General features: G+C 42.1%; 1 protein-coding gene and 1 long non-coding RNA gene across 2 annotated transcripts in view; one reads left to right on the top strand and one right to left on the bottom strand.

Annotated features, from left to right (window-relative positions):
* Nucleotides 1-20,658, bottom strand: part of TENM4 (teneurin transmembrane protein 4) — a 364,557-nt gene that overhangs the window by 22,628 nt on the left and 321,271 nt on the right. The window contains 5 exon segments of the mRNA XM_088534989.1: nucleotides 249-484; nucleotides 4,407-4,579; nucleotides 15,415-16,273; nucleotides 16,276-16,291; nucleotides 19,838-19,992. Of these exon segments, the coding sequence (XP_088391115.1) occupies nucleotides 249-484; nucleotides 4,407-4,579; nucleotides 15,415-16,273; nucleotides 16,276-16,291; nucleotides 19,838-19,992 (1,439 nt within the window).
* The window catches only part of LOC148592420 (uncharacterized), a 381,317-nt gene that overhangs the window by 251,294 nt on the left and 109,365 nt on the right, over nucleotides 1-20,658 (top strand). The gene's annotated exons all lie outside the window — the stretch shown is intronic.

Below are 20,658 nucleotides of genomic sequence, written 5' to 3'. Positions count from 1 at the left end.
CACACGGAGGACTCACAAGAGAATCATCAACACCATTTGTGATGGCTGAGAGCACCAGCACAGAAGGAGATCCAAGGATATCTTTGAGTCATAAGGGTTGTGTCAATGAGAATGAACAGGCAATGCTCTGTGCTGCAGCCTCCTCTCTATTCCAGGTGTCAGAAATGAGCTCCGTCCCTTTCTGTCATGAGATGGGGGACTGATAAAACAGGAGATTGGATCCCAACGTGCTCACGCTTCTCGCTTACCCTCAGCCGACGTCCGAAGACAGTGACCTGCCCCCTCGCTTGCTCCTTCCTCTGTCTCCACTCCACCAGGTTGAGGCCGTTGTCGATGGGCAGCGTCACGTTCCTCTTCCCCACGGTGGGGTTAACCGTGCCCGCCAGCAGATGTGGCTCGGTTTGCAGGGCCACCTCCATGCCATTAGCGAGCATCAGTCTGAGTGAGCCATCGGCACCAATGTAGTAGCTGTTTCGGACTTGGTCTGAAGGAAGAAAAGATTTTTATGTATATATATATGGATGTCTACTGATACAACCCCAGCCTTTCATTTTCTCCATTACTCAGGCTTCTGGCAACACTTTGGATGGCTGTAACCAAATGCACTTGGTCACTCACACTGACTGAAACATTTTGTTGGTGAAAGTCAGGGTGGACAATCTCTCCTTCAGTTTCATTTCATAGAGTTTCATTTTCTGTCTCTCAAATTCATGCATAAAAATAATCTTATACAGATTTAAAAAAGCTCCAGTTATAGCAGCTTTGTAATAGTTGAGCAAAGCACAGAGGTCCAAACCTCTTCTTTTAGGCTAGGATAAAGGCCTTTATTAAGAGACTAGGTGGTGAGATAGTTATGCTAAATCACATTGAAGACTTTTCCACATATTTACATCTGAAAAAATTCCAATTTTATTGCAATTCATAATCGAGCAGGGCCACTGACTTCCCTCCGCTTATTCATTGTCTCTCAAGTGACAGGAAATTGCACAGTGAGTTAATGCTAACCAGTTCCCCCAAAAAAGCCAATCCCTTTCACTTGGGAAAGCTTTCAGGAAGCAACTGAAGACTGTACATTTAGAGAAACAGCTGGAGGCACTAGGAATGCACACGTTTCCATGCATCTGGCCTCTGCTAGCTCCTGAAAGATCAGCAGATCCTGAGGCCAGGATTTGGGATATCAGGAATGGGAGTAGAACAATATCCCTTCCACATCTTTCAGGAACTAGACAGGCTGAAACTTTGTCCTTTAAAATTTCATCTGTTATTTCTGGACAGTTCTGCAGAAAAGAACTCGTAAAGGGTAAGAAAGCATGAGATTTGCTAAGTGCAGAATGCTTTTAAAAGTGCATTATTCAAAGATTCCTTTACCTGAAGTTCCTCAAAAATTGGAAAACATTACCATTTCTGTCTCCCAGGCCACCATAAATATCTAATTGTGAATAAAAACACTCATTAAAAATTCAGTTAATTGTTTTTCCATTCTGATGCAAGTTTTTTTTTTTTCTTTTTTTATTGGTTCTTCTGCCATAGTTCAGCAGGAAATGAGGTCACACAAAAATTATCATCTTTCATCTGGCTGAAATAGATCAGCAAAGAGCACAGGTTGGAATGACTGGGAAAAACCTGATACTACTCGGTCTCTCTTTTTTGAGTCTAATCTTGCTCTCTTTGTAGCTAACAGGAGTGTTGTCACATTGATGTTAGGAAGACCAGGTTCAGTTTACTTTATACAGTTAACCTAGTGAGGGTGTGAAAGGATTACAGCTATGACATTGGATCTTACCACTGCAAATATACAGTGATCCATAATGTAGATCAAATATACTTTGACTATGCCACTGACTACTTAAGTCAAAGGTCTTGTGCCATAGGCTTCAGCAGGACCAAGCCCACAGACACTGTGAAATCTGAGATGCTGAGGTACTGAGATGCCTGTTAACTCTGCAGACTCCTAAATCCAATCTAGAGGAATGAGCAACCTCCTAGAAATGTCTTCTTTAAAGTGACTTTTTGATGTCCTGCTTAAGCTGTGTCTCGCTGCTAATGTGGTGCTCAGAGCTCCTGCTTAGGTGGCACCTTGAGGTGTCATCTCTTTCTTTTGAAGGCATTTCCTGAGCATCCCTAAGTCCTGATGGAATAGAAAGTGTATGTATTTACAAGGGTGCATGTCTTGACAGCCCTCAGATAAGAGAGGAGGATTTTCAAAACCTGTGCAGTGCTTAATTCTGGTCTGAGGGTTTTAGGGCTGGGAGATGCCCTAAAGCATCCTGCAGAGCATCCTATCTGCTGTATAGGGAGTTGCTTACCTCAGGACAGTAGGAGACAGGGTATCTGTGGATGAGAGTTGTTCTCAGAAGACTACAGCTAAATGTTTGAGTGTCTAAAGCTCTAACTCCTACCAAAACCAACAGGATTTAGGCATTTAAATACCTTTTTTTCCAGATCTGTTTCTGGTCTCTGTGTGGAGCCATAAAACACCTCCCCCTCACACTGACTGCAGCCAGAGTTTGTTCACAGTGTGATCCAGGTTTCTTGAAAGGTTCACGAAGGATTTGGGAAAGCTAGCCAGAACCGTGAGCTCATAATGAAAAGCTGCACCAGCAGGTCTCATGTAAAGGAAATCTGCAATATGAGTTTTCTCTGGAGAATGACCAAGAGGGCAAGACATGTAACCTTTAGAATGGCTCCAGCTTCCTCCAGTGGGGAAGCACTCAGAAGGCAAATTACATTTCAACTGTGCTCAATTGATCCCTGGGCAACTCCAGTGGTGCTCGTTTCAATTGCTATAGTGATGCCATGAACAAACAACTGCCTCCGTGTGGGAATTCGCTGCTCCGAATGCTTGTGAGAAACCCACCTTCAGCAGGTTCCAGCCACCCCTGCCACAGCATTATCCAGATCTTCATTTTAAGATAAGTATTCTTTTCAGACCCAAATAATTCTATAATTTCATACTTCTGAACACGGCCAAATTGTTTGCAATACTGTATGTCCTAATGGCAACAGTGGCCCTATGCTGGAGGGCAGTACAATGAGATAATTGACCGTGGTACAATTATGTAATGGTGCCTTCAGCTCTGGATGTATAAATCACATCACAGTCAATTATCTCACTAAAGAGCCCCCAACAGCGGGTTCTATTGCTTAATTAGGCTCTTGCAGTGAAGCCAAGCTCGTGTCTGTGCAGTTGCCAGACATCTTAACGTGAGTGAATTTGAGATGGGGCAGGGTAGGTTGGATCTGCTTGGCATTCAAAAGTAAAGCAAAAAATATTCATTCCCACTGCGGGAATACTCAGCATGGTTTGAAGGGGCTGATTCCCTCCCAGCTGCGCTCTCCAGAGGCAGGAAAGCAGTGTTCAGGAATAGTAGGCACTTCTTTTTTTTGTAGGAAATCCTGTCTTTGGTATAGGGAGGAGAAGGGAAATGGATGTCTCAGAGATGTGGGAGTAAACATTGGTCTCACTGAGCCATTTTATTCCTCAAAAGCAAAGTCATGTTTGACACTCTAATGCCATCAGGCTCAGATGAAGAGCGAGTGAGAGTTAGGGAGTGAGAAGAACGAAGAGTTTGTCTGTCCTTTCCCTCCCATCAGGCTCCAGGAACAGAAGTGAGGGCACACACAGCCCCAAAGGACACTCTGACCTGGGGATGCAGATTGGTATGTTGTGTGCACTGTAACTTCTGTCTCTGACAGTATGTCAACAGTTTTTCCCCCTACTTATTCTTCTTTCTTTTCCAGTTTCAGCACTTTTCTTTCACCTTGTCAATCAAATCCTCAGCCCACCTTACCTTCCCTGCCAGAACTGCTCATTTACAAGAGCTGCAGAATAGTCCCACCAGTCCCACCTGGCTGCTCATTTTGCCTTTATCCTTTGTGCCACTTCGCACCACCCCTTTAGTTCAAACACTGGCCTTTTGGGGACAGCGATGGTCATTTGTCTGGATGCTGCCAGCATGTGAATGTTTGAACAACCAGTGAACAAAGAATCGCAGAGGTCTCTGGTAACCAGCTGGAAGCCTATTCCAGTAGGAGAGTAACTCCTTATGTTGGAATCCATTAAGAGAGGGAAGCAAAAGGGTCAGCTGGAAGTGCAGTTAAGATTTATGCAACCCTTTTTGTTATAACAATAATGGTAATGATGATGGGGGACTGTACTGCGTGAGGGCCGCTCAGCAAGGGAACTGGCTGAGAATGAAGCAGAAAACAGCTGCAGAACAACTGCTGAGCTGGGGGATGAGGCTATGCAGGTGTGAGCGTGCATGTGCACCAGCATGCGGGGAGCTCTGGAGCACTGAGGATGCAGGTGATTTTTTGCTGCTGGGATTATCAGGATGATGTCTGTCTCCTGATGGAAAATTCCGCATGTACAGCTGGGCCCGGAGAGGGGCCGTGGTCCAGCTCACCTTGCAGCAGGGTGTAGAAGGCTCCTGATGCTGACAAGTTGGTCGTTATGGTAACATCATCCTTGCTGGAGGTTTCTACCTGGACATGCACGGAGCTGTCGGTGTCACTGCGGAAGCTGCTCACTTGGCCAGTCGGGAAGGTCACGTTGGTCAGACGGCCAAAGCTGTCATATCTGAAAGGACAGAGTGAAGTCAACAGTGCGAATAGAGGACTGAAGTACTGGAAGTGTCCTGTAAAGCAGAGACTATGTCTTGGAATTCTTCACCTAGATCTTATCCAGAAAAAAAGCCTGCTGTCAGGTTGGACTGCCTTAACCTTTTGGGCTTATGAGAAAAGCAGGGTTTAGCTGCTCTTCTCATAGAAGGAAACCATTTGAACAATAGAAAATGACTAAATAAATGTTAGCCTGTATCTTAACAACAATGTCTTTCTGATACTTATCACCTGTGTTGTGCTTCTTTACAACAGAGTTAACTTTATTTCCTATTTATTGTGACTTATGGAAAGGTTCCTCCCTGAACATCTTGTCTAGCAGAACATTGCGTTTCTGAGAGCCAGCAACTGTTTCGGCAGGTTGTGTCCTGAGCTCTTTAGCAAGTTTTTTTCTGTTTGTTTTGTTTTTAAAAGCAAATGTTAAGGTCAAGGAAAGGATCTGCTACCTCCGGTGGAGAGCTCTTAATTGTGAATAAGGAGTAGACCAGAACTGGGACCTCAGTATCTCCTTTCTACTGATCCAAGGGCCATTTAAGTGTGTAAAAAAATCACCCTTCACCCCTACTGAGTCCTTGGCTTTTCCAATGAGGGTCAACTAAGTGGCATCTGGGATGGTTTCTCTGATATGGACACCTGTCTGCTAGGACCCAGATGAAACAAACTGTACATATGCAGGTCACACAGTACTTAATGAACGGGGAGGGACAGTTATTTTTTCAATAAAAAGGAGAAGCAAACACCTGTGCCTAGAGGTCTCCTGAGTAGACTAGAAGTGGGTACTCATGCTGAAAGTCTCTCAGGATTAGGAGAAATAAAGCAAGGCACATAGATACACAACACCACCTCCCACCTGCAGTATTGCAAAAGAGGTACCCTTAGGACACACACTGAGCTAAAAGCAGAGGGCTGCCAAGAGAATACTTCAGAAGTGAGGACAGGCTTTCCAGGAGGAGTATTCCCTAGTGTAGACCAAAATGGGAAACCGTACTCGGACTTATCTCCAAAGAGCTGTTGGGTTTTCCAGAAGATGGGCCCTCAAGGAAAGGTTATATAAGTACTCAGAAAGAAACAGTAAAAAGAATCCTTCTACCAGCAAAAATCACCAGCGATAAATGTTCAACTTTTTCAAGTTCTGGTGACAAGAAATAACAAAGAAACATGTCATTTGGGGAAAAGCTTAATGGTGGATGAGCAGAGGACTCATTTCCCTGCAATACTCACCGGTGAGTCTTTAATGGAGCACAGTGTCTAGCTAAGGGCACCATTCTTCAGAATGATGAAGGAATATAAATGATATGTTAAGGATAAGGAACTTAAAAACATGACCTAAGAGGCAAGAATAGAACACTGAAAGATGCTTTAGAAGAAAGGAAACAAAGAAGAGAGAACAAGCCACCATGACAACAATTGTTCTAAAGAGGACTATAAGAGGTGACAAAATCAGCTAATTTGAAGCAATAATAGTCCTTTATTTTTCCTAGGATTGGAAAACATTTTCCAAATCCAAAGTCGCTTAAGCAGAGGAATAGGTTATCAGATGGAGCACTGGAAACACCATTGCTGGATGCTTTTAGGAATAATTGAGAAGAAGAGGGTTTGGATGCAGCTGATTTGTTTTCAAGATTGCTCTGACCTGAGAATAGATCCTATGCTCTCTAGCAACGATAACAGAAAAAAAAACTAGGAAAAGTGCTCCAGATTTGCAACCCAAGAGAGATGTAGGAGAAGCCACTGAACTGGCTTTACACTATACCTAAAACCAGACTTGACTATTCTATTCTCTTTTCGTCAGATTTGTACACTCTGCTGCTACCTCCTTTTTGACAATAGACTGATAGTGAATTACTGTGAGGATGGGTTGGTTAAAAGGATGATCTATGCCCAAGTTCAATATTAAGTATAAAATGATTGAACAGATGAGCTTGTTAGAAGTCCCACCAGTCTTTGCATTTTGAGATAGTCTTGAGAGGCTCTTCTTGCCCACTGGGCAGAGGCTGAGGAGAGGTAGAAGAAAGCATTTGGCCCACCACAGTGTCAGCCTATCAGCCATGGAATTATCCATGCAAGGAGGATTGAGGACTTGCCCTTTCCCTTCAAGATCTTGGTGATTAATCAGCTACTTGTGAAGTGAAAAAGAAGGAAAAAAAAAAAAAAGAATAAACTCAGGACCACATTGCAGGAGCTTGGCAGAGACCAGTTAGACCTTTTCCAAGTGGCTATAAACACACAGTTTGGATCTACATTGGATCTTCTTGCAAGAGACAGAACTAAATTGCCCTCAGTGCTTTGCTGAGTGTTTTGCTCAGTGCACGTGGCTGCTCTGCATTGAGACAGGAAACATTTTGATTGTACTTTCTGCACAGGCGTCTACACATCTTCCAAAATATGTGAGTCTCAAATTAAAAACATCATAGGAGATACTTTTATCCCATCTGCCGAGACAGGACACAAGGGACAGGATGATTTAGTCTTTCCTCTGAACTGAGAGAACATTGTTATCCCTAAAGGTGTGTTATATAACATAAATTCTTTCTATGGTGACATCAACAGTCGGATATATATATATATAAGGGTAGAATCAGATCACAAACGCTCAAAACTTTATGGAAGACAGGAGTTGAATTTAACACCTCTGACTTGGTGGTATTAGCAACTTTAAGTGAAGGACTCTGCTATAGAGATATTTATATAAAAATAGAGAAGCTCTATAGATTACTGTGAGAAAAGAGAGAGATACTGATGATGACTGAGTTTCTAAATAATGGCACAAATCTTGATAAGGTGAAGTCCAGGAGGTGACTTTGGTGTAGTAGGAATGCGAGTACAAAGAGTACAGCTCCATGGATCAGAGAAAAAAGGAGCCTCTTGGATCTACCCAGCTCCCATGGTATTGAGGGGATCCGGTGATAGCCTGGTAACATAATTTTATAGTCCCTCATGTTCTCAAGAAGACCAGATGCTGATTTTCTGCTCCTCCATGATAGCAGGATAACAGGCAAACACACCAGTAACCTCTGCCAGTGCAAGCTGGCTTAGAACAGCACAAAAAGACCAAAGAAGTGCATGACAGTGCCTAGAAATGTCTGCATACATTTTCCTTTTCAAGTCAGGCTGAGAACAAAAAAAAAAACTAATTGAAACAGTTACATTTTTACAGATTCACTTACACTGTGAGGGAGAATTTCACCACAAGCAAAGGCTGCTGTTGGGGATGTAGGGTCCCAAGAAGCAAGGCTTGTTTGGGGCCAGAACAGTCTGGAATGCTGTGCAGGGATCAGTTTGAGATGTCTGCACTTGTACGCGACAGTTTTGGCACCTCCTTGGCCACTAAATGAGCCTCTGGACCGTCTGTGTTTTCCGTATTTGCCGGGGCTGCGACACCTCTGCCGAGGAGCGAGGCAGGGGCTCTCCAAGCGCTCGCTTTGGGGGTGACGGAATGTGAGGAAGTAGCACAACTAGACTGCTAACAACTTAATTATTATTTTTTAATTAGTGGCAGATGGAGTGTAAAACACTCACATCCAGATAAGAACTCCTTTTAGTGCTGGGGTGGCAATGCAAAGGGAGGTGCAGGAAAGTAGCTAGCACAGCCACACATGGTGCTTTCCTCTTTGCAGACTTTATTTTATTTTATTTTATTTTATTTTATTTTATTTTATTTTATTTTATTTTATTTTATTTTATTTTATTTTATTTTATTTTATTTTATTTTATTTTATTTTAATTTTATTTTACTGAGGACAGCAGAGTTTGTCCTTTTTACCTTGAATCAGAGCATACAGCACATACATGATGTCATCTATCACCTCCCCACTGTCTCCCAGGACATGACAGCTCGAAGGCCTCCACCTTTTGTATGGCACAGATAATGTCCTCAACAAATTAAACCATCGACATGCGCGTTGGTTCCTTCCACCCTGCTTTCAGCCCCACAAAGGCACTTAGATGACAAATCCTCCACTTGGAGAGGAGGGCAAGCGACTGGTTCTTACGTAGCTGCAGGTGCGCCCGGGTATTTGCAGTAAGATAAATCTCTCCTCGTCAACTCATTTCGCAGCTAAGCCGCCTAGGCCTCTTTCCATAGCCTAAGGATTTAGAGGTGGGCTAGTTTTCATCATAAGCTAAGACTTCTGTGTGCTCCAAATGCTCCGAAAGCTGCAGAATTAAGGAAATACTGAACCACGGGAATGTGCACAGCAGCCACTGCGAGCAATGAATTCATCACCTGCTAACGCAGCTGCTGCCTCCCATTCAAACCTGCTGCAGAGCCTCGGCATTTACAATCACAGTGACAATTATTAGGCCAGCAAAGGAAGCGGTTGCCATCCATTCCCAATTGGAAATGTATTTAGCTAAGGTTCAATGCACAGAATTAAAATGGTATTTGGTGCTTATGAGGCCTAATTGTTAGCTTGTAAACATTCAGTGCTTCCATTTATCACATTACCATTGTGTACAGACTTGGGCCTTGGGAATTAAAAAGAGCATCCTAAGTAGCATCTATTCAGAAATCAATTCCTTGCCTGACTCTCTGGGTTTCCTCATTTTAACTTATTTGCATTTCATCAGCCTTTTAAAAGTACAAAAGTCAAACAGATGGGGGGAAAAAAGACCACTGTAATAATATTGCATTTAGTGCCAGCATGTCCTAATCTACTGTGTGTGGTTATATACTAAAGCACTCGCCACCAATGAACGACCTTATCCCTTCACATTTTTTTTTCCAAACAACTTTAAACACAACATTAAAGATGCTAAAATTAAAAAGCAGAACTACTCTAGTATGTTTGAAGGCGAGTCCTCTACCTAATGACAAAAAAGCTGGTAGACAGCCACAGTTTGCAGAATTTCCTGAGTATCCAAACGAGAAAGGAAGATCTTTCTCTCTTTAGCTGTTTTTATAATTCCCCTGATTCTCACCTAAACTCTGACATCAGGCTTTTCAGGCCAGGGCAATAGCTCAAAACATGACCTCACAACCTAGTGAGAGTGCTGCAGAAGTGTTATTTCATCTGGGCAATTACTGGAGTTACTGTAGCTGTTTCAGAGGAATGCCTGGACACCTAATTATATCATCATGGAGAAAGTGTGAAGCAAAGAGGTGGCACCCTCATAAAAGAGGCAAAAGAGGAGGGAGAGGAAAGGCCAAAGGTGGGTTTGCTTTCTCATGCAGCCGTCTGCTGCAGGAGCAGAAACAGACCCTTGCTTGAGCTACTCTGAACCGACGACTCCACTGAATCCCATAAAACTCAATGCTATCACCCTTGATATTAGCTGATGATAAAGGCATGATATTAATGCAGTAAGCTGGCTTTTCTCTCAGTCAAGAGGTTCTGTTCCTACGAAGGTAATGAGTCTTACTTATCATTCTTTTTGACCATGAGAGAAGAAACTGCACAGCCTTTCTGCATCTACATAGTGGATGCAGTCTGCATTTAGCTGTGGGGCAGGTATCGATCACAATTCCTCTCCCAGTTCTGGTCCCCAAGTCACCCAGACGAGGATGTTGACTGGGGCACTAACCACTGCTGCTATTGCTAAGTCCACTGGGAAGCAATTGTTGGGAAGCAATTGAGGGCCCTCTTGTGTACTCAGTCCAGTTGGCTCCTATGTTCCACCTGTTACAGCATGAGAGGTTTGGCAGAGTCTGGTTCTCTGCAAAAGAGCATCCTACGCTATGGGTCAAAACTCTTCCCAACCCAGATCTGAAGAGCTGTCTCCATACCACACTTCACCCTCTAGTTACCCATAACCAAGAAGAGACACTTCTTGGTTAGTCCATGAAAAGATTTTGAATTCCTGAGCTTGACTGCAGTGATGTGCAAATACTTCAGTTTGTATCTGAGGAGGTGACCTTCAGAAGTAATTGGGCACTCAAAGGACTAAAGCAAAAGAGCCTCACATGGGCTAAATAATGCTTAAAAGGTTTGACTTTGTCTCAGAGGGACATTGAGTTAAAGCACATTGAGTTAAAACACATCTCAAATTGCTAATCAAGATAATCGCCATATTCTTGATTTAAACAAATGCATCAATAAGAATTTCTTGATTCTGAATTAGAGATGAACAATAACTGCTAAGAAACTACGCAAAGGCTGGTAGCAATTCTTACAGGTCAAGCAGAAAAGCAAAAACAAAGAAGAACCAAGTAGTCACACAGCATCCTTTGTCTGGTCTGAGGAGTCAAACAAAAAGAAATTGTTACCCTGACAGAGTTTCCAGATCAACTTCCTTTGTTGCTGATTATCACTGCCACAAGTTCAATGGGAACGCAAGCCTTTAATCCAGTTATTGGACAAACTGAGCTGTTGCAATTGCATTAATTGGCAGTGAATGTCAAGCCCTGTGCAGAGGCAGAGAATGTTGACGTAATCTTAAAACCCTGAAAAAAGTCCTAGATAGGTCTTTGGGGACAGGCTAATTACTGCTAAGTTTCACCCTCAGAACAAGGGGAAACTACATGCCATTAGATTGTAACTCTCACTCCAACAAGCTAGATTGTTACAAAGGCTTTGGTGCAGGAGGTGCAAAAACTAGAGCTGTGAGCAAGTCTGCCACCCTCTGAAGAGAGGACCTCTCACCTCTCCTGATAGAAAAGCTGGTGCCATGTCCTAGCCCAACCTGAACCCTGGGAGGACATTCCCTGGGCTACCCTGGATATAGACCTTCAGAACTGAGTCAGTCTTGACTCCTTCTCCAGAGCATCACAACCAGTGTTTCTGTATCACAGGGGTCTTTGCAGCTGTATGATGAAGACTGAGATTTGTCCTGGTATCAGCAACAGCTCATGGGGAAACAGAGATCTGTGAAAACAACTGGCAGGAGGAACATTTAATACTCGTTTGGTCTGGGTGCATCAGTCCTTCTTTGGCCATTGCTCCTAAGAAACATGGCCACATGCACAGATCTGGATGCACTCAAACATTCTGTTCCAAATCTGTGCTTTTTTGGCAGCAATGCACTTTCACAATTCTTTTCTCTGCAGTGTTTCTGCTCTTGCAACACCATTTCTCTTTCATATTGGATGTCTTGTCTACAGTCCTCCATCACCAGCAAGGTAAAGGTAAACCTTAAAAGGAAGTTCTTCATGGGGCCACTGGTGCAGTGTAAATTCAAGTGCTGAATTTATGTTTACTCTTTATCCTTTAAAGCAAGTGTCCAGCCTTCACTAGGCCATAAACAACTGCTATGTGGAATGAGAAACTGGAGGTAGAGAGCTGTGAGCAGCATCAAGCCTTCCCTCAGACTCAGATCTGATCTCTTAATTTCCATGGCAGCCAGCAAAATGGAAATATCATAAGCTTCATTTTTGCTGTGAGTCAGGACTGAAAACTTCTCAGAGCACCTTCCAATCACTCATGATAACAGGATTTCTCTACATCACTTAAACTTTCACACTCTAAGTTCCCTGATGTTCTGATACAGAAACCAATAATCTGAAGGTTTCAAACATCTGCTTTGGCTTACATCGTCTTCTTTGACTTCCTTGATATCACAGGAACCTACACTTCATCCTTCCATGCCTGCAGTCAATCCTGCAGTTGGGGTTTAACTCACGCATTTCTGCCTGGTGAAAAATGTCTTCAGGAAGATATCCAAAGTCATGATTTAAGATACTCAGAAATGAAAAGTATATTGCATCTTATGGCTGTTTGCTTTAACGGTTAGCTAATCTCAGTCTTAAAAAATATTCCTTCCTATCAATTGAATGTCTCCAGCCCCTGGTCCTTTCTCTGATATATTAAGAGTCCTTTCGTAGCTTATAGTTTTGTATTGACATGCTATGATCTACATATTTCCCAGTGTTCGTTGTGATAAGATCAACAGATCAGGTTTTGTTTGTTCTCCCACACAAAGAATTTTCTCCCTGCCTTTTTTTTCTGTGCACTTTTCAATTTTAACTATCTTTCATAAACAGCGAACTTAAAATCCTACCCCAGGATTTGCGCCATCAGTGCTGTATAGGGATAAGATTATCCTGCTTCTGCTTACTTAGTAGAATGGGAAGAGTAAATGTATTCATGTCGTTTATCCATCAAAACAACAGTTTAGAATTATATTGAGACATCATATCGGACGGCTCCAATATGATATCTCAGTATAATGGAGATATCAAAGCTCATCTTAATTCTTTCGGTGCTTCACATGTTTACCTTGGCACGTGACTATACAAGAACATATCCTGTTTAAATGAAAACCACTAACCAAGCAATCTTAGTCTCTGTCTGACCTGTTGTCACCTCTTGTCTACTAATCTGCTAATTTTATCATTTCTGATATTATACATATTTTTCCCAGATCATGCATGTAAAGCCTGTGTCGAATCACGACTTGCACAAATCCACCGGGTGCAAACCTACTGCATGATTCCCCACTGCTAATGACTCTGATTACCCTTTGGGAACTATCAAAGAACAAGCTCTAGAGCCAGATTTGCATATTCAAGGGTGAAAAGAAGAGAATAATCTGTTTTCCAAGTCCTTAGTGGACGTACTAGGACAGAATGAATAGGAAGAGTTGTGATGGTCTCAGATGTGAGCAAAAAAAGATACAGATTAAGCATATGAAAAAGCTTTCTAACAATAAAACTAAACATCTTATACTTTCTCACAATAAGAGAGGGAAAGGCATCATTATCACTAATGATATTTATGACCAACTTAGAGGACCCGGATAGGATCCATCTGCAAGAACTACAGATATCTGAAATGTAAATATCTATATCTGAGCTAATCATTCTGGACTACTTTCAGGTTAATGGGGAGAGAAAGCTTCAGAATATATCTCCTCTCATCCTAAAGCAGATACTTGAAATAGCTCATATGATATTCACCTTGAAAGGGCCTGTTACTCTCCATTGCCTATAAAGGGAGGCTGAGGTTCCTAATTCAGATATAGACTTTTACACTGTGGTTGCACAAAGTTACATCAGACTCTGTCAGGAATAGTTAAATGGAGATAACTGATCAGAGGTATCTCTAAAGACACATTCCCAACTCTATTTTCAGTGATGCTGTGATATCATATAGTGCTGACTTGCTCTAGTCAAGATTTCCATTTCCATAGGCTAACCACTGGAGAATACTGTCTTCCATTTAGCTCTAAAAAGCGTTCTTATGACTCTCCTGAAGTTCGTAAAAGGACCAGAATGATGACTTTCACAAAAACTCTATTTTGTGGGATAGCAAATAATAACAGAATACTGTTATAAAAATTATCCACAGCGTATGCTGGATTTTAGCTTCTCTCTCACTTTATTTCCTCTATATTTTCAGTCACACTTTTAAAAAGAAGAGCATGTTTTAGGTATAAATCCAAATATTATTAGCTGTAATGTTTAGTTTGTTCCACTGTCCATGGCAACATCTGTTTTCAAGCACAGGAGCCATTGGCTTTTTGCTAAAAGAAAATATCAGCTTGATTTTGCACAATGTTCTTGACAATATAGTGAGTTTCCAGCATTATAGAGAAAAACGCCCTACCTTTTTTTCCTAAAGCCTTTCTCAAATAAATTCAGTGCAAAAAATGTAAGTGTATTAACTTAGTCTCACTGAGGAATGTTGCTATAGTAATTGCAAACAGAACATTGACGGAATGCAAATAACCTTTCAAACAATTCATCACAGAGTTTCCATCAGTTTTTTTCAGGGCAGGAGCAGTAATAACAAATATTAAGAAATTTAAAATTGTGCCTGGAAAATTTTGAGGACAGAGCCAAAACAACTGCATGTCTGATATCTACATTTGGGTTTAGTCAACTTTCTTTCCTTCTCTGGGTCTTTTTGTCTTTCTTTCCTTTTTTTTTTTTTTTTTTTTTTTTTTTTACAGTTTCTCCTTTATTTTGTTGGGAACTGTCTATTCTAGCCAAACTGGACTCTTGCAGCAGGTCTATTATTATGGTATCTGAACACTTTCATGCAACCATTTAAGCCATATGGGAAATTGTGGACTAAAAGGATCATTTCAAAGAACCGAGAATAAAAATAAAACTGAGTAAGAGGGGAAAGGGTTCTCAATGGCAGGATGAATAAGCAGACGATCATTCTCAATGCCTTTCATTGAGTTATCAGCTTTTTTCCTATTTGATATCAGAAATGTACTCTTTTCATGTATTCATAAGCAGGGAATTGCTAACAGTGAAATAAAAAGAAATACGAATCTTCTTCAAGTCACTGCACTCCCTTTTTTTTTTCAGTGCATCCTGTCTTCTCTGTTCACAAATTCTTTTGTGCAGGGACAATCTTGAAGAGTATTGAGACTATTTTTAAAGATCACTGAGGCCAGTTAAAACAATAGAAACAGAGCAGTCCATTAATTACAGAGCTGTTTCTGAGACAGTCCTCATTAGTCACTGTCAATTGTCATTCTGTACCAGCCATTTCAAACAGGCTCGAAAAAGACACTGGAACATAGAAAGTAGGTGAAAAGCTGTGAAAAAGAGGATATGATGAACACTGACGCTCCCAAGGCGTTCAAAGCTAAGCAGAATTCTCTGACATGCAGCCTAAATTCCCAGTCCTGACTACAGTTAAGGAGAACCAGGTGTCCAAATTCCTTTGGTGATTTAGAAAAACTCAGCAGAAGCTTTGTCTGAAGCTGCCTCAGTAGCAAGAGCTTATTCAAACCCTAAACCACTTACATTTCGTATGAAGGGGTTGTGTGAGATGTAATATCCTCTGGTCTGGCCATTTCATTCTGATATGAATTCTGACCAGGGAATAAAATTCTATTAACATTTTGTGGTTCAGAGAACACAGAATAAAGTCAACAGTGCAATATTCATAATATACTTACTCGTAAAACGTTGTCCACCCATTTTCATTGCTTTTGGTGGCAAGAAGACCCGAGTTGCCGTGGTACGTCATCATAGCCACTTCATGCCCCTGTGTTGTTACGCTCTTGAGAGCACTGTTGGTGCCAATGGTCACCCAGTAGACTTGGCCATCTGGCACTACGAGCCAGAGAGGCATCCCCGTGGAATCTCTTCGGATGTTGACTAAGTTGCCATTGTTGTCGGTGATCAGAGTGATATCTCCGTCTCCAGAATAGGTAAAATTGTAAAGATAATCTCCAGTGGTAAGGCTCTGAGTATAAAGGTGTTTACCACTGGTATCAAACAAGTAGAGTTCCTGGTCTATGGGTGAGGATAACTCGTACAGATTTTGGGTGTTGAGGAATGGTTTGTTTTTCCGAATAAAGCGGATTCGGATATTTCCGAGATCAGCGACATACAGCTCCCCATCTGCACACACTGCAAGGGAGGATGGCGCGTTGAGCTTGGCATCCTTGGCATAGCCATCGTCCCCAGAGAAGCAGTCACAGTTAGCATCATTCTTGCAGTCACAGCTGCTCGGTGCACCGGCAACAAGAGAAATCTCTCCGTTGGTGGTGACCTGCCTGATGCGGTTGATCTTTTTCTCATCTGTTTCAGCAATGTACAGGACCCCGTTATGGGAGACGGCCAGGGCAGTAGCAGACTCCAAGGTGGCATGGATTGCCACCTTGCTGAGGAGGAAGTGATCCATGCCTGGCACTTGGCAATGCATGGGCCTCCCCGCCACTATGCGCACTTGGTGATTCTCAGATATCTGCAGCACGACGTTGTTGTCGAGCACGTAGAGCGAATTATCCATGGGGTTGACTGCCAAATCTGTGGCCACTCTAGACGAACCTTAACAGCAAAACAACACAAGTGAAATTATTATAGTACTATGTTTTTACAGTAGGGTTACTAAAATCTCAATGAGATAGTTTCAACATGGATTAAAGAGAGAGAGGAAAATAAAAGGACACAGTTAATTATTACTGCCTGGTATTGCGGTAATAGAGGATGCAACCCTGGTGTGAGTGAGTCCCCTGTCACACAAGGGGGACATACATACACATCCACACTTTGCATCAGAGCAGCAATGCAGAAGGTCCAGGGCACAGACCAACCTCCGGCTCTCACACCAGTTTCTCTCTGCCTTGCTACTCTTGATGTGAAGGGTCAGTGGCCCATGAGAAGCGACGTCAGCACCCAGGAAATGCAGATACTTTCAGCTCTGTGGCAGAGGTGTGGAATATGGGAAGGAATGAGTAGATTCAACAATTCAAGCAAAATTTTCCTCCTCCGTACCATCTCACTCTTGTCACTGATAGAACCTGGGCCTTATAGCAGACTCATGCCTGGAAGCTCTGTAGTGCAAAGCTCTAAAAAAGCAATCCGTCAAACAAAACAACGATCTTTTTACTGAAGGATTTTCCAGACAAGGGGGTCCAATTCCTCAGGCTGAACAACACAGACAAATAGACAAAAGTGGCAGCCGTGTCACTATATGTGTACATCCAGGATAAAACCGCCTGTTTTGTGCTTGATGCTGCGAAAATGTAAAATGTCAATTCACTGGAAATTCAGCCTATTTCATTTCATGGAATAAAATACATGTCTACATAGTAGTTTTCACATCATATTGAGAATAATGTAAGAATGAGCTCAAATAATAGTAACACATTACCCTTCTATACTGATATTCTATGCACACCAGTAAACCGAAGCAGTGGCTGGTAATGCAAGTAAGCAAGTACTGGAAGGTCTCTATTTCCAGCACTGCCTTTCAAGTAAATCTACTCTTTTAGCCTAAAAAGCCTCCATCAATAGAATTCACAGTCTATGTAGTCGTTTAAAAAGAACTGTAAGCTGTACATTTTGTGATTATTTTATTTACTTTAGGTTTACATAGAAAAAAAATAGGTCAACAGTTGTGCTGACAGGAGTGAACCAACGCTTAAATATCTTCCTAATGGGATGCCTTTCCTAATGGGATGTAGGGGTGTAGAGGGGAATGGGAAATTAATAGCTCTGGCTCACCAGGCTTTAAAATAGTCAACTAGTTAACAAGAATATTTATTCTAATCATACATTCCTTGTCAGACAGCCAAAGAGTAGATGGAGTTGATATGCATCAAGCAGAACAAGAAGAGATCATGTAAGACTGAGAGGTATATAGGAAATTCAAACTTGGAAAGCCTCCTCTCCTCTCCTCTCCTCTCCTCTCCTCTCCTCTCCTCTCCTCTCCTCTCCTCTCCTCTCCTCTCCTCTCCTCTCCTCTCCTCTCCTCTCCTCTCCTCTCCTCTCCTCTCCTCTCCTCTCCTCTCCTCTCCTCTCCTCTCCTCTCCTCTCCTCTCCTCTCCTCTCCTCTCCTCTCCTCTCCTCTCCTCTCCTCTCCTCTCCTCTCCTCTCCTCTCCTCTCCTCCTCTCCTCTCCTCTCCTCTCCTCTCCTCTCCTCTCCTCTCCTCTCCTCTCCTCTCCCTTCTTTTCATGGATTGCAAGTTATTTAGTTCATTGTGCCTTCCAAGGGCAGGGCACATGAAACTTAGCTTCACATCTAAGAAGAGTGCTGGGCTCTGCCCCTTCTCATTTTCTGTTCTCAAAATCGTCTTCATTTTCTCTGCGCCTGGCCTATTTTAACCCTTCTTGCAGTAAAACATTATAGCCTGTGGTTTTCTCCTCAATAATGTATGCCTCCATCCCTTCCAGTGATCTTTGTGCTCTGCAACCTTGAGTTAACATCAGGAGTGGAGTTTATTCTGAACTGACAAAGGCAATTTTCGGTTTCTTAATAAAACATTCTTTGTCAACACTGGCTGCTAAATATTTCAAGTCTTCCTGTCCCCAAGGGACACGTCGGAGGAGACCCTTCTAAATGATGAAAAGATACTTCCCAAGCTGGGTTTGTGTTTTGCTTTTCAGCTTTGGTGCGCGTGTGCGTCCACCACAATATTGGTTTTCTGTCCATCACGACACTGGTTAATTCAATAATGGCACTTGCCATTTTAAGAAGGGAAATAAAGAAGCTGTACCTAATATATTTTGGCTCACCTCAGAAGTTTAAGTGTTAAAATATGACATCAGTACATATAAATTATACAACCTGCCAGAAAATAATTTTTTCAATTTAAATCCATAATGGTCTTGTGGTAACTGCCCTTGAAATTCAGCTAAAGGAAAGAATATGCCTGTAAGATGAGAGATGTGCTACAAGACAACCTTTAACTAGCCAAAATTTACTTCCATAGAAGGCAAGAAAGCTTTCAAACTCATAATTTCAGCTTGTTCATAGATTGTGGACAGTGGGAACGAATTGCAAAGGAGCAAGAATAGTCTTTTCAAATTAGAGCGGAAAAAACTTGAAGAACAGATTCTGTATGGGAGAATGGAAATTATCTAGGTAGTTACAAAAAGGAAACCCCATTAACATCTATTGTGGCTGAATAACAGTACTTAGCCCTCCAGCTATGGCCTGCATTTTCGCAGAAGAGGGCAACATTCCTCTAGCCAGGCAAATAACAGGTGGCATAAAGATTTTAAAGCCAATATCTCTAAACTGGCTCAATTTGACAGGTTGGCTGGTGCTCCACAAAACTGAGTGCTGGGCAGTAACAGATTTCCCTTTTGCACCATCCAAAAGTAAAGCAATCATCAACCCAACATTTCTTTTTCTCCCCCTTTTTTTTCCCTCCACCTTTAAGCAGGGGGACTTAAAAGCCCAGCGTGATAGTAGCTGCAACCAATTTGCAATCTGATGCAATTCAAGATTCTTGTTTTCCTGCTGTTGCTAATTTTGGCACCACAGCCTCCAATCAGCATTTCCTAAATGTTAATTTGATTCAGGCCCGAAATCGTGTTGGGTAAATTAGGATAGCAGTCGGGTAGTGGACTGGTAAAGAAAAAAAAAACACCGTTCACTAAGTTGTTGTAACAAAGTATGTCATATATCCCCATTAAAGTGAAAACTGCTGCCTGGTCTTTTTAATTTAAAACAACTCATGTCTTAAGAAATGAGTCCAATGAAACCTGTTTTTCCAGGGATTTGTGTCTCATGGTTGATCAGGAGTTTTGGAAGATGTTTCTTCTGTGGCTAGCACATCTTTAAAATGTCTCTCCCCACGCGGGATCCCCCTGTGATCTGGGTTAAATCACTTAGGTCTTTCTTGCAGTCTTTTTAGGATCTCCCTTTTCAACTCAGTCATATTCACTCTACAAACCATGCAGGCATGTAATTCTCCTTGAACTCCCTTTGACAAACTTCCCTGAAATTGGCCAATTGTTTCAAATGTACTGGGAGAGGCACTCAGATACACAAAAATGGGGTGAATGCATAGACTTACTTTCTGCAGAAAAACAAAGGCAAACAAACAAACAAAAAACCAACAATAAAAAACAAAGTTATGCCACCTGAGAAATGTCCATGACCGAATCACAGCTGAGAGGCCGAGCAGATGTCAAGTCATTGGAACCCAACACGGTTGAGATGATCCCATTCTGATCAATCCGCCTGATCATAGTGCCGTCCACAAAGTAGATCAGCCCGAACTTGTCCACAGTGATGCCTAGGCAGGAAAGACAGTTAAAAAGGAAAGGTCACTGACAATTATGAAATGAATGGTTTGTGGTATCTGGTTGGTGATGGTGGAAGAGCGAGACTACTGGCTTGGTCAGGAGCCATATTTTATGGCATTCAAAATGGATAACATAAGAACTGGATACAGGGGAGTCCCAATTATCTGGAGCTGTGAGCAGGGACCTTTCCACCAAAGGCACTTCCAACTCTCACTGGCATTCTCTGCGCACTCCTGGAAAAGGGCATGGCATTCAAGGACCTGCTAAAAGGGACAGGTTTTCTAATAATATGCCCTCAGACAGCAAGATGGTGAGATGGTGTACTGCTTATCATATGAAAACTAACCCATTTGCATGAAAATATTATACTGGTGAATATTTTGGAGACAGTGATGAAAAAAAACTGCAGAAGATCCATCAGGTCAGTTGAGTTCCAGGTGGATAAACTTGGAAGGGTTTTGCCCAGGATAATCCTACTAATCTACAGTAATTCACCTGTTCCTGAACATTGCTAGGTGATTTCTTTCATTGTCCAAACCTCTTTGGTAGACATATTCTATCACTGGATTTGATGTTTGCCAACAACTGTTACAGACTGCTGATTCTCATTTCCCCACCTGCAGATATGAGCCAGTTCACTTCCCCCTAAGCATCAT

The sequence above is a fragment of the Tinamus guttatus genome, unplaced genomic scaffold (genome assembly GCF_059628265.1).
Source record: "Tinamus guttatus ecotype Peru unplaced genomic scaffold, ASM5962826v1 Tinamus_guttatus_pri_ptg000602l, whole genome shotgun sequence".
NCBI lineage: Eukaryota > Metazoa > Chordata > Aves > Tinamiformes > Tinamidae > Tinamus > Tinamus guttatus.
Note: the sequence above shows the minus strand (reverse complement) of the source record. Positions and strands in the feature narration are given on the sequence as shown.